Raw genomic sequence first — 16644 nt, 5'->3', positions numbered from 1 at the left:
GGATCCAGGCTGTCAGGATCTATTTCTATTGAGTTCGGATCTTCCCCCAACATTTCAAGAGAAGCTGTGACAGAAAGAGGCAATCTCAGAGCCCGAGGGAGACATCCAGCCCCGAGCACCCAGCAAGCATCACCTCTTCTTCTTTGGCTTCATTTTTGGCATCGGCCAACTTCTTCCTGCTTTCTGGCATAAGGTCATCCAAAAAGCTGAGCTCCCGCTTTGAGAAGCAGAAGTCCATCACTTTCCGGACAAACACGAGAGCCAAAACCTTCATAAAATAAGAAGGAAGAGGGGGTGAGGTCTGAGATGATGTTACATCTCCGACGCTGCAAACGTCCCGCTGCTGAGCGGCACCGGCTCTTACCATCATGGGAAAGATGATGGCAGCACGGGACACCTTGATGGCCCAGAGCAGGACGAGGCAGATGAGCTGGATCAAGGTGAAGAAATGCACCTTCCGCAAGGGAACGTGCCGCAGGTAGATGAAATCCGGCTGGTGTTTTGCCGGCATCCAAAAGAGCTTCAAGCGGTCGAAGAACTGCAAAATAAAAGCAGAAAAGTTACCCCTTGGGGCTGTGGAAAGTTTCTGGCCCTGTTGGGACGTGGAAGGAGTTTTCAGGATCTCACGTGCAGTGAGAAATCCTGGATCCCACTTTGTTCCTCCCAGGAGCAGCACCCGTTTTCCCTTTGCTCCATCTATAAACCAGTGTGTCCATGAGAGCTGCCCACCAAATTGCAATTATTCCACATCCTTCTATTATAGAATCACAGAAGGGTTTAGGTTGGAAGGGACCTCGAACACCAGCCAGTCCCACCCCCTGCCCTGGGCAGGGACACCTCCCACCAGCCCAGGTTGCTCCAAGCCCCGACCAACCTGGCCTTGAACACCTCCAGGGATGGGGCAGCCACAGATTCTCAGGGCAACCTGCGCTGGTGCCTCGCCACCCTCACAGGAAAAATTTCTCCCTGATATCTCAATCTGCCCTCTGTCAGTGTCAAACCATCCCCCCTCGTCCCATCGCTCCCCTCCCTCATCCAGAGTCCCTCCCCAGCTCTCCTGGAGCCCCTTTAGGCACTGGAAGGGGCTCTGAGGGCTCCCCGGAGCCTTCTCTTCTCCGGGCTGAACACCCCCAACTCTCCCAGCCTGTCCTCCCAGCAGAGGGGCTCCAGCCCTCCCAGCAGCTCCAGGGCCTCCTCTGGCCCCGCTCCACCAGGTCCATGGCTCTCCTGTGCTGTGGTCCCAGAGTTGGAGGCAGCACTGCAGGGGGTCTCCCCAGAGCAGAGCACAGCAGAGGGCACAATCCCCCCTCGCCCTGCCGGCCACACTGCTGATGCAGCCCAGGATGCGGTCGGCCTTCTGGGCTGTGATCGCGCATTGCCGGCTCACGGTGAGCTTCTCATCAGTCCGCACCCCCAGGTCCTCCTCAGACCATCTCACCCCCCCTCCCTGTTCTTCTATAAAAATATATGTTTAATATATTCTATTCTTCTGTTTGTTATTTGGCATTTCTCAGCCCACTGAATCCCCCAGCGAGGATTCCCACCGGCAGTAGAAATCGCCTTCACTTTGCACTGAATTCCCCCATTTTCACCACACCAAACACTGCCCTGTCCCAAACTGTGACGCAGAGCGCGCTGAACTTGCCTGGTCCTCCCGCCCTACGTACCTCCTGTGCCCCCACCAATCTTCTCCTTATACAAAATACTTTCACTGCCTGCTTTTGGGGAGGTTTTCTCCCACACCACTGCTTTTTTCCTGCTTCTCTGGAGATGACACAGCAGGGAGCCGCACGCTGTAAGAGTCCATACCTGAATCCCTCTGAGCGACGACACACCCATGTAGAGAAAGACACCGTAAAGCACAGGCATGGGTATAAACTGGGAAATTAAAAAAAAAGAATGAAATAATTTATTTTTTTAATTGCTTTTTCAGTATTACTGCTCTCTTCTAGAGGCACTGCCTAAAATTGCCTAAAGCTTTCCAGTTTCCACAGGGTTGGAGATGTGTCACCTCTTAACCTGTAGAGGTTTTGTGCGTGCGAGTGAGTGAGTGAATGCTCTGCTTTAGGCTGAGCTTCTGAGTTACGTTTCATTAGAATAATCCTATTTTCCTGAAAGGTTGGAGGAAAATAGGTCATTTCACCAATGAAACTGTACACCACGTTCTGTGATGGGAGAAGAACATTTCTACACATTTTTGTGGCAACACGCAAAAGCGAAGTGCCTCCTTTTAGCCTTGAGCTGTGGTGACTTTGTGGGAGGAACACACAAGGAAGCCCACGGGGATGATTTTGGTGTGTTTAGCTACTGGGAACGGCTGTTGGGAGGCATTTGGGGGAGCCAATTGCATCCCATAAGGTGCTGCCTGCTTGAAAGAGAGCAGTGTACTGGTCTGAATCCGCTTCATCGTAACCCATAAACACAGGTGGGCCTGAGAGACACCTGGGAATTAAAGCAGTTGTCCTGCTCGCTTGCCTCGAGGACACCAAACTGGGGTGTGAAGGGCTGGAAAGGGTAACTGAGGCTGGTTCCCACCGTGGGCCAAGCCTCAAGGTTTGGGATCACCTCCTTCTCTGCTCCACACCTACTCAGGCCTGGAGGGAGGGGATGGTTTTTGTCAAACCTCCAAAAAGCTCACGCTTGTTGGGCGTTTTGCATTTTCCTCTTACCTTTAACACCGAAGTGAAGAAGACAGAGCAGCCCATGAGCACAAAGATCATCAAGCCGGTGACTCTCTGCTCTCGTATCCCCAGAAACTTGGGTTGTTCTCCTGGAGCTGAGCAGCCAGACTCCACTTTGAGGCTATTGACGTGGGTGATGGACAGGACAGTCGCAGCCACAAACCAGGGCAGCCCCATCACGGAGCACACCCCGAGCATCACGGCCACCATGAAAAGGTCCAGGTGGTACCCGCATCCTTTCTGTGGGCAGCAAAACAAGGAACAGAGCATCCCACAGCACAAGAGCGAGGACAACGTCGCGCCTCAGACTCAAACCCTACTTGGGCGCAAGTCACCCTCTTGAAAATTTAAGAGAAGAATTGGCAAAAATAAGGATGGATCCGGTCTTTGCGCAAGCACCTTGCATGAAAATCTGGCAGGAGTTCAGACCAAGTGGATTTGGGAGGTTTGTGCAATAGCTACTTCTCAAACAAACACACAAACAAACAGACTATTTTCATTCATAAAGAAATTTCTACTGCTTGTAAGCAAGATGTGACCCTGAGTTATCCCTGGCAGTGCGTCAAAACAGTTCGTTCCCCCAGCTCCTGCTGGCATTCTGAAACAAAAACACGCTTCTATAGTGCTCGAAAATTAATTTGTTCCTCCAAAAGATTGCTCATCTGAACTGCCCTCGTTTGCTCCCTGTGACATCACTAATCCAGCAGAGCATCCTGCCACACAGCCTGACATTGTCCCAAACCAACGCCTTCACAAAGCACTTGGCATAGGAGCTTCTCCCCACACCTGCAGCCCAGAGTGGGGTGGGGATGGGGTCAGCTCTTGCAGCCCCTTACCTTCAGCTTGTGCTCCTTCCTGTTGACAATGACAGCCGTGATCTGCTGATCCATGAATATCAAGATGGTGCAGAGCAGAGCTGGGATGGGCGCGGCCAACACCGTCCACCAAGGGTTGGGCCCTATGGGGTTGACCAACCACCCGCGGTTGTCTCTGGTAGGCTGCAACAAAGCCAAAACACACATCAGGATCAACTCCCAGCCCAGCCACTTCACTGGCTTTGATTTTCCTCTCCATCGCTGTGCCGCCTCATCTCCTGGCCCTGCCTTCATGTCACCCTCTCCTACGGGGTTCAGCAGTGCCAGCGTCCTCGTCGCAAGCACCTATAGATACTTCTGTAGGTATCAAGTTTTGGGGCTGGTGTCTTCTTTCCAGAAGGAAATGATGCATTCGGAGGTGGAAGAGGAGATGGTAACACCACCAGCATCCCCAGACTCAGCCCTGTCCTGTCCCAGCATCACCCTGTGGCATCCCCAAGGGCCGAAAGTGGCTCCACACCAAAACACCCCATTACCTTGAACATGTGGGGGACGTGGAGCTTCGGCGATGGGATCCCAACCAGGAAGTCAATGAGGACCATGACGACGATGATGAGGAAGACACCAAAGTCACTTACTGTGGACCGTACCTGGGGCAAGAAAGCAGAGCTGAAAGGGACAGCACAAACGGGGCCATACCGTGAGATGGAAAAGTTAAAGACATCAACAGCATTAAGGCTGGTTAACAAATTCCCACCACTCTGAGAAGATGCAGCCAAATCCCTCGTTTGGATAGTGTTGCTGTGTTTGTACCTGCAAGATCTGGTGTCAGGCAATAAAAAAAGTTTAATTAGGTGGAAAAGGGTGGTTTAAATTCAAACTTAAAAAAAAAGCCAATAAATATTAAAAAATAACGAAACAGACGTCTGCCACTACAGCTGCACTCACAGCTACAATGGGAATAAGGCACTGAGGCATCATTTGCTCCTCAAAAGGAAGAAACAGTGTCTTTTGTGTCTTTTTCTATGGCAGTTCCTCATTTGAATCAACTTTCCCCTTGGGCACACAAGGTGAAAAAAACCACAAATGAAAATACAACAAACAACCAACTTTGGAAGACCGATTTCCCACTGCCTGGGGAAAAAACCACTCCGGGGCAGGTCACGAGGCAGGTGGGAAACACTACGATTGTTTTGCACTCCTGGAAATGAGTGAGGGACATCCAAGTTTGGCCTTCAAGGTCCAATATTTCCCAGTTTGACCAAGCGGTGGCAAACACTGCTTAGTGCTCCGGGAAAGCCATTTTGGGAAATGAGTGTGGAGACTGCTGCTGGCCACCGTCTTCTACCTACTCTGGTCGGGAAGTAGCGGCTGGTTTTAAACTTCTTCAATAAGCCCGACAGGACAAAGGTGGAGAAGAAGAGGATGCAGCACCAGAAGAGGACATCGGGCGTGTAGGGGCCATCGTGTCCACAGGCAGGTCCACGAAACTCTCCATGCAAATACCGACATTCCTGGGGAAACAGCATCAGGACACAAAGGTAGTGCACATGCGTCAAGGAAACCTCAGATAACTAGGGGGTTTGGAGGATCTTGCTCCAAGATCTGTGACCTCGGGACTGCTGCAGCTAGCGGAGATTTATATTTAACGATCAACAGCAGCTGAATAAGTGACACATGGAACTACACAGACAGCGGAGAGAGGAGATGTGATGGGACACCGTACCACAGACCTATGGCACATCCTCTGCTTGAACAGCAGGTAACCGTGGCTGAAGAAGACACCAGAGGGGAAGGAAACACTGGGAACTCTTGGGGAGAGTGAAAGAGGGAACGGGGAAGGAGGGCTAAGACAACAGTGACAGGAAAGGAGAAGAGACAAATTGTCCCTTCCCAGGGGCAGGCTCACAGGACACGGCCAAGGGGGGTGAATATGTCCATAAGAGCGTCCCACCCTGTGCCTGAGCTCTGCTTCCAGCAACAATGGCCCAAGGGGCTGCTCAGACATGCAAGTTTATGCACGTACCTTCAGACAGCGCTGAGTAAGAAAGCAAGGCCTGGAGTTACTAGGAACCAATTAAGGAAGCTAATTACAGCCTTCAAGCATGAACTGAAGTCCTCCAACTTCTCCAATAACCAAAGCACCCACTGAACCTTGCTCCCAGACAGAAATGCTGTCCTGAGGATAACAGTTATTGCCCACCATGTCGGGGATGAGGTGGAGAGGTGGACTCTCCTTCCCAGGCCTAAGGAGGTTAAACACACTGAAGTAATGACTTTTCAGAGCAGCACTGGCACAAGTTGAAGCCCACCATCACCTGAAGGGCTCTGAGCTTTGCACCAGGCCAGTGCCCCTGGACCCCGCGGCCGCGGCACGAGGAAGCAGTGACTCGGGGCACTTACAGTCACCGTGAGGTTCTCCCAGGTGATGCCAGACACATTGATCTTGTTGCTCTCCCAGAACTGCAGGGTTTCGTTGCTGGGATGGGTCGGTGCCTCACACTTACAGCTGGGAGGAGAGAAGCCAAGACAGGGGTGAGGGGAAGGCGATGGAGGTGCAGCCCTGAGCTCCTGCCAAGGGGCAGTGGCGTTTTAGGAGGAAGAAACCCACTAGGAGATGGTGAGGAAGTCCAGCTTGCTGTGCGTGTGCACAGGGTAGGTCACTCGCAGGTGACTCAGCTTCTCCAGAGCCTCGTAGATGAAGATGATGCAGATGAGGGAGGCGAAGGCTTCTTCGGTGAAGCGGGTGATGTAGCACACCAAAGAGCTAGCGTCAGTGGCCACCAGCACTATGCAGAAGAAGGCGGTCCACAGCCCGATGCATGCCCGTAGAGAGAGATAGGAGAGCGCGTAGTCCCTGGGAAAGCAAAAGAAAACGCAGGGTGGAGAGGGCAGCAAGAGACTCCGAGCCGTGCCTTCCTTCGGGGAAAGTCGGCAGCAATTCAGGAGCGTGTCAAGGCTGCGGATGGTAAATGCAGTTTCCGGTCCTACGACAGACAGCCTCGGGGCTGTGGCACAGGGTGTGGGCCCGCAGGAGGAGAGGCTAATTAATCCTTATTTAACAATGACCTTGTGTTAATGCCTCGGAGGCTAATTGAGGTCAGGTCCCTGTTGTGGAAGGTGGTGTTCTCCCACATCACCCCGATGCCCTAACAGCGAAACCGGCTGGGTTTGCACCCAGTTACCTGCTGCCAGCAAGTTGGGGCTTCAGAATAAATTTAATTGCAATAAGGGGGTTAATCTCCCATCACAGTTGCCACAACAAAAAGACTGTCATGGAAAATATCCATTTCGCGTGAAAAGCTCCTGCTTTCTCAAAAATCATCAAAACATTGGACCAGAAAACTCTTTGGATATGTGGGTAAAATATATTTCCACTTCCAGCAAAAATCATGCAAAAAAGTGCCCGAGTTTGTACTGAGAGGAAAGCAAATCTTCCCTCATTCCCAAACCAGAGTCATTTGTCTCATCTTCCCTGTGCAGCCCATCTCGGGCATCCACATCCTTGTGGTTTCTCCTCCTGCTCTTTCACTTTAACCCTAAAAACCCCGAACCACCCATCCATCCTTCAGAGACCGAGGGCTCCTGCACCGTCACATACTAAAGCAGCAGCGCGTGATGTCTGTGACACAGAAGACAACTTAAATCTACCAACTACCACTAAGAAAAACATCTTTTCTCCATCCCTGCCTTCTTCCAAAGGCGCTCGCAGCACCTGGCCGCAGCAGCCAGCCTTACTTGCAGAATTTGTAGAGGATCTTCTCGAACACGAGGACGGGGCCGGTGCTGCCGAGGATGGTGAGAGGTTGGCCAGCAAAGAGGGAATACACCACGCCGGTCATGGATGCGCCCAGCAGCGACTCCATGGCACTCTGTCCGGGGAAGAGAGGCAGCAGCGAGTAATTAAATCATTAGGGGGAAAAAAACAAGTGCAAATTCACTGCAGCAAGGACTTTTGCATGAGTTTTGTCCTCCCCCGTGCCACCCAACAGAGAGAGGTGCTCACTATGTGGCCGTTGGTCGCCTCCCCCAGCAGTCCCCCGAAGGTGATGATGGGGGACATGCAGGCACAGTAGAGGAAGAGGAAGGACGCCAGACACTGCAGGCTCAGACCATCCCGAAAGTCACTCCAGAACCAGGGGGCTTTTCGCTTCACATCCCGGATCAAACCTCCAAAGAGCCTGGAGGAAGGAAAAAAAAAACCAAACCATTTTCGTGGAAGACAGCGTTAAGTTTTCTTGGCTGAGGAAGGACAATCGCAAGCACAGAGTAACTTCCATTGCTAAAAAGAAGTCTCCTTCTCCCATTTTAGCCCCAGTAGAAACTGAGGCATACAAAAAACCCTCCAACAAAAAGAAAAAGAGACCAAACCTGAGAGCCCGTCCCCTCTTATTGCAACAGTCCCTCACTTTGAGAAGCAGCAGAGCTCTACCTGGAGGTACTTACACATCTGCTTCCACCCCAAAGCAAGAAAACCTGTGTGCAACCATGCTGCGGCTCAGCCCAGCTGCCCAAATCTCCCACCCGCCCAGCCCAGGGGACCAAGCTGGGAACCTGGAGCCCCTTCACTGACCCAGTTAACCCCAAAACTCTGCTAGAAGGGAGGTGTGCGCTCTGATTTTAGGGGCAAACAGAAAAACACCCCACCAAACTATTTCAGTTCACACCTTCCTGTCCGCTCCAGTTCAGGACCGCTGTGCTTCTCCGGCTTGCTGTGAGAAGCGCTGTCATCGAGAGCTTCTGGCACCTTCCTTTTTTCCTGTTAAAATGGAAATAAGATAAAGATATGTCTTTGCAGCCACTGGCTTGTTTTGCTTTTTGGGCTGGGTACGTGACCTGTGAATTTGGGCCCCTGAGCAGCACCCCCAGCCATGCTGCCCTCCTGCCCGTCCCCCTCGTGCCTCCTTCTGCCGCAGCACCCACCTGCGAAGGGACGTTTTTCGGGGGCTCAATTCGGATGGAGGGATCCCACTCTCCTGGCGGCAAAACCATGACCTGATCCAGAAACTCATCGATGCCAGCCACCAGGTCAGCCCGGTTCTTGGCTTTATAGGCAACATCATGGAAAACCTGCCGTAGGAGACAACCTGGTGAGAGCATGACCCATCTCGGATGTCCTAACCAGTGCAATAAGCTCTTGGCTAAATGCAAGGTCATTTCCCCCAAATCGCCTGTTGGAAGTGGCAGGAAATATTCCCCCCAAAGCAAAAATCTGTGCATCACAGTATTTGTAACCATCTCCACCAGGCTCCCGTCCCCCATGGCACACCACAGCCTTCTGCTTCAAGCAGAGAAGTTTCACTGGCCCTGGCAATGCCACCACTGGGGACAGCGTGCTGGGGACCCTGGGGAGAAGGATGAGGCGCGGGCTGCAGCCCAGGTGGGATTTTAGCCTCCAGCAGGCAGCTAACAGGGACAACAAACCCTCTTCCTCACTACTACAGAGACAGGGAGAGGTGAAGAAAGCCCAAAAAAATGACCCGGAGATATCTCTTATCTCGTCACACCTCGTCCGTCATGATAGTAGCCATGGACCTGCCGATCTCATGGTACTGATGGGCTTTTCCTCCTGGTCCAAGCAAAACAAACAGGAACCTAGGCAAGAAAACCAAAATGAGAGAGAAGAACATGGCCTCACTCAAAGGGCGCCCAAGGAAATCCCTGGGAGCTCCCAGCCCAGAGCGTGGCTCCAGGGGGGACGTGTAGGCTCACCGACTCCAGTGATGAATTTGAAACGCATCAAAACCAAATGCAAATTTGAGGTTTGGGCCAACTTTCATTAAAATTGGCCAATGGGTTTAAAAGCTCCAGCAGGGAAGGGAGGAATGAAAGCACGGAGATGTGGGTGGGAGAAACGTGCTTGCTCCCACTGGCCGTGTTCCCCTGGGACGCCCAACTGATGCGTGCAATTTGGTGTTTTGTTGTGGTGGGTTTTTTTTTTAAATAAAAACTTTGTGCTTCTCATTCAGACCTTGTTGGGATGGGAACTTCCGTCATGCCCGAGAGGAGGACAGCTGGGCTCAGGCGGACAAATGCCACGATGGGCTGGCAAAGGAAATCCAGCTCTCCTACAAGCACATTGGACGCTTCAGCCCCGGTGGGAATTTTCTTCATGAAGCGCAGCTCCGCCTGAGCACGACAAGGGATTTTCAGGCCATTACCCCAAAAGCAAAGCCCACAGCGCTCTGCAGAACACTCTGCAGCCAAGTTTGCAAGAGTAAATCTGGCCCTAAAGGTGTAAGAAAGCTACGAGTGACTCACCTTGCTTAGATCCATCGCATTGGTGTCATGGTTCACCCCATTTTTAGCTTCTGCAGTGGTGGGAGATGGATGAGGAGTGAGTGTTTGGGCTGGGAAGAGAAAGAAAGACACTCAGAAAGACGGGCAAGGAGCAATTGGGACGCTTCTCCTTTGCCAGGAGAAGTCTAATGTGGCCAAAGCCCTGCAGAAACCTTCACCTGGTGCCAAAGCCGGCAGAAACCCTCACCAGGTACCAAACCCTGCAGGAACCCTCACCTGGCTTGTCGAGGGGATGCACGTCTAACTGCTTCTTGCTCATGTCAGCAAACGAGTGGACGATGGGGAGAAGGTTGTTTCTTTTCTTCTCATTCTGATGGTGATGCTTCTTCAAAAGCACTTCTTGAACTTTCGCCCACGTGCACTCATCAAACTCCGCAGACTGCTCTTGCTGGCCCAGGATCATATCTGGAGATGGCAACGGGAAACAAAGCCGTCAGAGCAGAAAGTCCCCAAGTCCCGACCCCTCAAGCCCCTGGCGAAGGCTGCGACACGCAGGATACCCTAACGCGGGCTCAGCCTTGCTTAGCAAGACATTTTAATGCAGTTCAGCCTTTGCAGCAAAAGGAAGAATTCTCTTTTGCTAAAAGCCATCATCAAAGTGCTTATTCATCACTCCGCTCAGATAATTATTTCCCATCCTAGATAATGACATTTTTTGCCCGATCTGGCGTTTCTCCTTCTCCATGGCTCTGTGCAAGCCTGGCCAGACCCGGGGGAGAGGGGCTAGCCCAATATTTAGGGCTGAACTGGTGCCAATCGATGGCCGCTTTGCATGTGAGCGTGACAGGCCGAATGCAGGTGTGGTAACGGGATTTATCTTCTGCCCCCAGACACCCCATCCCAGCGGGTGTAGTTCATCCTCGGCACCGAGGAGGATGAGCAGCACATTCTCCACCACTTGTTCACCGAGCTGGATGAGATCTTCCTGAAGGAGGGTGAAGATGCCGAGTGGAAGGAAACGGCAAGGTAAATCCCTGCTGCCAGCTGCAGTGGCGGCCGTGGGCTCTGCCTTCCGCTCTCTGGAACGTGAAGCTTTTGCAGCTGCAGGTGCCGATGCGCGGAGCCTTCTCCTCTTGCCGCCCCGTAGCTGCACCAAAGGGGTTGCAGAGCTGAGGCTGTTTTCTTGCAACGGGGCCGATCGTGCCCGATGTCCGCAGGTGGCTGAAGTTTGAGGAGGACGTGGAAGACGGCAGTGAGCGCTGGAGCAAGCCCTACGTGGCCATCGATTGGCACCAGTTCAGCCCTAAATATTGGGCTGGCCCCTCTCCCCCGGGTCTGGCCAGGCTTGCACAGAGCCATGGAGAAGAAGAACCATCTGTTCCACCTCTGCATAAGGATGGGCCACTTTCCTTCCCCACGTTTCCATTTTTAAAGGCAGGATCCCTCTAAGGAAGACCAGCCTCAATCCATTATGCCTTCAACTGCCTCCCAAATAATGCCACTTTCCCTCAGAAGAACAGCAAACCACACCAATCAGCCACACGGACCTGCTTGCAGAGGACCCCGGCACCCATGCAGCCCCGAGGAGGCTCATGAATGCTGCGGGGGGACTTACAGTGGTAGCCCTGCTCCATCGGGGCACAGTCCTCCCGTTCCTTCTTCCGATGCTTCTGGCGGTGGGGTCGGTGGTGCCGGTGGCTTTGCCTCACCAGCGGCATCCGCATGCCCACGGACAGGGTGTGGTGGCCTGCAAAAAAAGCAGCGTTCTCATCACTCTCGATATTGCGGAGACGGTTGACGCCGCTGCCATGATTAAACCAGCACAGCCATCCCAGGAGGAAACACCAACTTCTCTTCATTTTAGTTTCACTGCATTCCTGAATGTCAGAGACCCGTCCCTTTTTCCAAGCCTGTTTTACTCTAACTTTGCAACAACAGAGCAACAACAAGCGATGGCTCCGGGTCACCTAAAAGTGCCCTGAAAGTATCAACCCTCGTCTCAAATTCCAGCTTCAGCTGGACAACACTCAGACCTGCTCATTAAGCAGCCACAGAAGGTAATTATTTTTAAAATCTTTGTCGGCACAAGGCGACAAGAGGAGATCCAATTAGTCCTGTGATAATGAAGTCTGGAACAAAAAAAAAAGAAAATCACAGCCCTGTGTCTGCAGCCATCAAATTATTCTCCTGACCTCTCCAAGCCAAGAGCAGCCTCTGAGAAAACAAGCTGGGAACTGCCCAGCTCCGTGGCCAACACTCACACCACAGATGCCGCGGGGGCTTTTTCCCCTCTGTCTAAAAGCCACAACATTAAAAAAAATGTGAAAATAACTGTGCTTGTTTATTTAGAAGCACGCCACGTTTCGCTGCAGGTGATGCGTACACTGAGCACAGGACGCGGCAGGGACTTTGCGCAACGGGAAAACGCGTGGGGCTGGTGGCACCTCTCCCGACTCACCTTCCAGCTCCTCCTTCTCATAGTGAATATTGGCAACGGTGCTCGTTCTTCCCTGGTCCATCACCGCCTCCTCGTCGTGTCTCTGTTTAGCGAGAAGAAGAAGGTACAAGTTGGGGCCAGGTGAGGAGAGCTCCCTTACGTCCTCCCAGTCATCACCCATCCCCACGGCCACGCGAGCCAACGAGCATCACACCTCTGCATGTCTCCTCCTTCAGGCACAGCCCTAAAAACACGGACTTGGAGGAGGTTTTTTTTCCCCTACCCAAATAAAACCACCTGTAATGTCACCTGTATTGTATACACCGTGAGTCTGGAAGGATTTACTAAAAGGGGAGACAGTTGAGTGTTTCAAACCAAAACCAAGCCTCCTGCTTCATTCTTGTGGTTCCTTTCGAAAAATTAAAATAGGGATTTCCAAACTGGGGGTGGGCTGGGGTGGGGAGACCCAACCCCACACTTTTGAGCACAGCCAGTTTCATTCTCCAAACGTGATACCTGCAGGACTCACTAGATGGCACTTGGCCACAGGACATGGCCACCACCTACCTCCAAAGGCCCTCAGAACCTACAAGGGTGAAGCTTCGTCTTCAGCCCAACCAGGCTCAGGCTTCTCTTGCTGCAAGCCCGCTTTCCACACAAAACTGCATTTTTCTCCTCAAAAAAAAAAAGCCAAGGGCTGACAGCTAATGCCCTCCTTGGCTGAAATACCACTGCCAGCGCTGCACAAAGAGCATCTGTGCCTTAAAAGCTGAAGGAGAACTACAGGCGTTCTCTTCTCCCCTTGCCCCCGGGGCTGGGGAAGCATCACTGGGATCACCGCGCTCAAAGAAATAAAAAACCAACCACGTCTCACACTCGAGTCGCAACTGCAGCTTTGAAAGGGCCTCCAGGAAACCCTTCTCTTTAGAGAAGAGCAAAATACCGGAAATCTGCTTTTTATCCCCCAAATTCCTGCTTCGACCGAATGGCATCGCCTGCCGCCGCGCAGCAGCGACGCTCGGGGAAGCTCACACCTCCCACTCGCCAGCCAATTTAACGAGCAAAAGGAACAAACGTTCCCATCTGGGAATGAGCTTTTTCTGGCCCCCGAGTACTTTGTCCTTCGCCGCCGCTGCCAGGTGCCTGGAAAACATCAAAGCATCGAAACTGGGCTGGGAAAGGGGATGGCGAGATCACTTTTGAGTTTCGGAGCAGAGAGTGTTGTTCCATCTCAAGAAAACTTCTCCAAATTATTATTTTGCTGCAGCGTTTTTTTTGTCCCAGCAGGAGAGAGAGGGATTTTTGACTGTCCTGCCTCAGTTTACCTGTCTCAGTGCAACTCCTCCAGTTAGAAAGAAAAATCTTTCCCTGGGGAAGCGTTGGTGTAATTGAGGATGAGGAAAAGTACAAAGCAGAGGTTCACGTCCGGCTTTGAGTCCTCCCGGTGCCAGGGGAGGCCAAAAGCATCGCACGAGCACGCAAACTTCCCACCTCGGCCCCCTCGTCCCGTCACACGCAAGCTGGACTGGCCACCAGCAGCAGGAGGGAGGATTAATGTAATTAATCTCGAGCAAAGTGTAATTAATAACACTGATCCCAGTGTTATAAGGGGATGAGGGGCCAAACTGGGGGAGCTGCTCTGGTGACGGAGCAGGCAAACCCCCTCCTTGCCCCTCTCCATCTCCATCCTACCCAGTCGAAGCCACCGGTCCTGTGGCTCCCTCCTTTGCTATCGTGGGGGTCAGCACCGTACCCTGCGGGGACCCCTCTGGCTCCTGAGCCAGGATTTGGGCTGTGACGGGGACTGGACCCGGGAGAGGACACATCTCCAGAGCCCCAAAGTGGGGCTGTGAGGGGGGGACACACGCAGGTCACAGCTGAGCATCACCAGGACGTGACCGTCATCCCTTGCTGGCGGAGACGCAAATTCCTCTCAGTCTTTCCCGTGAGCTGTAATTTCAGGGCAGATTAATTAATTCCCCACCTCTCGTTTGCCCCCGAGAGCAGCTCCTGCAGCCGGGTCCCATGGGTGCAGCGGGGGGGCGGACAGGCCCTCCCCCAGGCTAAGGAAATGCAGAAAGATGGGGGGACCACCCAGCCACCTCCTGCCTGCACCCCAACACCAGGCGCATCCGCACAAGCGCCCGGTGGGACAATAGCTGAGGTGACCGGGTGGCATGGGCCTCTGTGGGGACAGTGGCCTTTGTCCCCCTGCTCTGAAGGGCCACAGCATCACCAGGGGTCACATTGAGATGCGGAGGAGGGGACAAGGAGGGGGGGTCTGGTGGGGAGACCCCCAACAGGCATCGCCCAGGTGCCTCCCTCCCACACCCACCTTGGGTACCCCTCACCTCCCCCTTTGAGCCCCCACCCCTCCGCCTTGCAGATGCCTTACACCCCCCTTCAGCGGCCTGCTGCCCCCCCTCCTTGCACACCCCCAGCACCCCATTTTAGACACCTACCACCCTCCTTACCCCCTCCAACCTTGCAGATGCCCTTCACTCCCCTTTCCATGGCCCTCACAGCCCCCCCCCTCCCCCCCCCGTGCAGATGCTTTGCCTCCCCCATTTGCCCCCACCCCCTGCTCCCCCTGTGTTTCCTCCCTGCCATGGGAAATGCCGCAGTGAGCAGCCATGGAGCATCCTCCAGCCACACCGGCGGCATGGCCCGCCCGGGGGTACCGGGCATCCCCCTCCCTGCCCTGGTGCCGCTGCCCCCCACCTGACAGCTGAGGACCCCATCGGCCCATTGCTGCCAGCGGGCATGGCGGGGCTGGGGGGAGATAATTGCTTGATAACGATACTCTTAAGACATCCAAACAAAACACCAACAAAAATCACTACGATCACAAAAATGAATAGGTTTCGCAATAGGCTTTGCAGCCGTCAGCTCAGGGCAAACTCAAAGCCATGCAAGATTTTGTTCAACCATCCGACTTCTATTGCCTCTCGTAGATTTCTGCCATCCAAGTAGAAGGCAAATTAATTTTTCTTATTTTCTCTTTTGACTGATTCCCTGTCCAATCAATACACCAAGGAGTAGATCGCATGTAATGCCATTCTCCGTGTTCTGCCGTCTTCCAAACGGAAGGGAACTGCATTCGAGAAAGTGCTCGAAAGCCCAGCAGTTATCACCTCTGTTTTGGACCCGCGCTTCAAGGAGATGCAGTTTCTCAGCCCCAGCCTGAGAAGCGAGCTGCACCAGCCAGTGAGAAACACGCTGTTGTGGGTTTGCAACCACTAGTCCCCATCTGCCACCCAGTCTGGGGTGCCAAACTCAGATTCCAAAGCCACAGGCGCAGATGCCGGCAGCCAGCTGCCTGCTCGCAAGGACCCATGCACCAGCGCCCCATCTCAGAGCATCTATGACATCCTTTTGGGGTAGGACCCATGGAGAGCATACCCGAGATCCACCAGCAACTGGAAAACTACATCCCGGAGCCCCTCTGCAAGCACAGCACCAGCTGCTGCGCTGGTGGAAGAAGAATGAGCATCGCTTCCCGGCCGTGGGGCGGCTGAGCCGGCAGTACCTCGCCATCCCCACCACCGCCTTCCTGCCACACCAGGCCTTCGCTGCCGGGGAAAGCACCCTGGAGCATCGGTGCACTGTCCTGGCGCCGGAGAATCTGGTCCAAATTCTGTTCTTGCATCCGCATTCTGATTTTTCAGAATGCACAATTTTTGGGATGGCGACTGAGAAATTAGGTCTTGTGGTTCCCATTGAAACACCCATTAATTCATACAACCAAAACCCAGCCAAATGAAAAGGCGATGTTAAACCTCAGCCCCGAGGGAAAAGAAATGTGCCCGACCAGGTGCTAAAAGGCGCTCTGGCAAACCACCCCCCCTCTCCAAACTGCAGTTTGCTCCAGGAAACTGACAAGTTTTCTTCCTCTGCAGCCTTAGCGAGGCTGTAGATTTTTCCACCCTGCAGGGAAAGAAACAATCCTCAAAAGCAGATGTTATTCTGCCTGCAAGTAAAGCTTTAAAATATTTTTCTTTTTTTAAAGGCAGAATGCCTAAATGGAACATCCGAGCTGGTTTCTCCATGAAAATAACACTTTGCACTTGCACAGCAAAGCAACACTCATTAACCAATCTCGGAAAGCTTCGCAGGCGTTAAGAAACACTCCAAGTAACACACCTGCGTGCACCCTGTAAGCACACGTGCAAAGAGGAATCCCCGTTTACGCACCCCGGCTATATCAAACCGCACTATTTCCCTGACAAGCCATGATGGAAACGGGCCACCCTCCCATTCCTCGGCTCCAGAGCTCCAGCGATGCCGGGATCATGCCGACCCTCAGCCGCTGCGGGCATCAGCTCTGCTAACACCCCGCTGATGGGTCAGCGACAGGAATCTGGGAGCAGGAAGGGGATTGTACCACCCAGGCTCCCCAAAATCCCCCGCACTTAAGAGGAATGCAAATCTCAGGCTCCCCTAAGCCACCACGTTTCTCACCGTGACCACT

The 16644-nt window shown here is 53.1% G+C and overlaps 1 protein-coding gene across 1 annotated transcript; it reads right to left on the bottom strand.

The window, feature by feature from the left end:
- Positions 1-85: 85 nt before the first annotated feature.
- On the bottom strand, positions 86-7677 carry LOC309685582 (electroneutral sodium bicarbonate exchanger 1-like; the record flags this gene model as incomplete). The annotated part of the gene is made up of 10 exons (XM_082501330.1): positions 86-268; positions 365-538; positions 1810-1878; positions 2670-2921; positions 3518-3679; positions 4033-4146; positions 4849-4992; positions 6179-6353; positions 7235-7368; positions 7503-7677. Coding segments are annotated over 10 exons (1582 nt in total), but the record flags the coding sequence as incomplete, so codon positions are not given.
- Between the last annotated feature and the right edge of the window lie 8967 nt (positions 7678-16644).

The sequence above is a fragment of the Vanellus vanellus genome (genome assembly GCF_965231255.1).
Source record: "Vanellus vanellus genome assembly, contig: HAP1_SCAFFOLD_88, whole genome shotgun sequence".
Lineage (NCBI taxonomy): Eukaryota > Metazoa > Chordata > Aves > Charadriiformes > Charadriidae > Vanellus > Vanellus vanellus.
The sequence above is the reverse complement of the archived record's forward strand: the minus strand, read 5'-3'. Positions and strand labels throughout refer to the sequence as shown.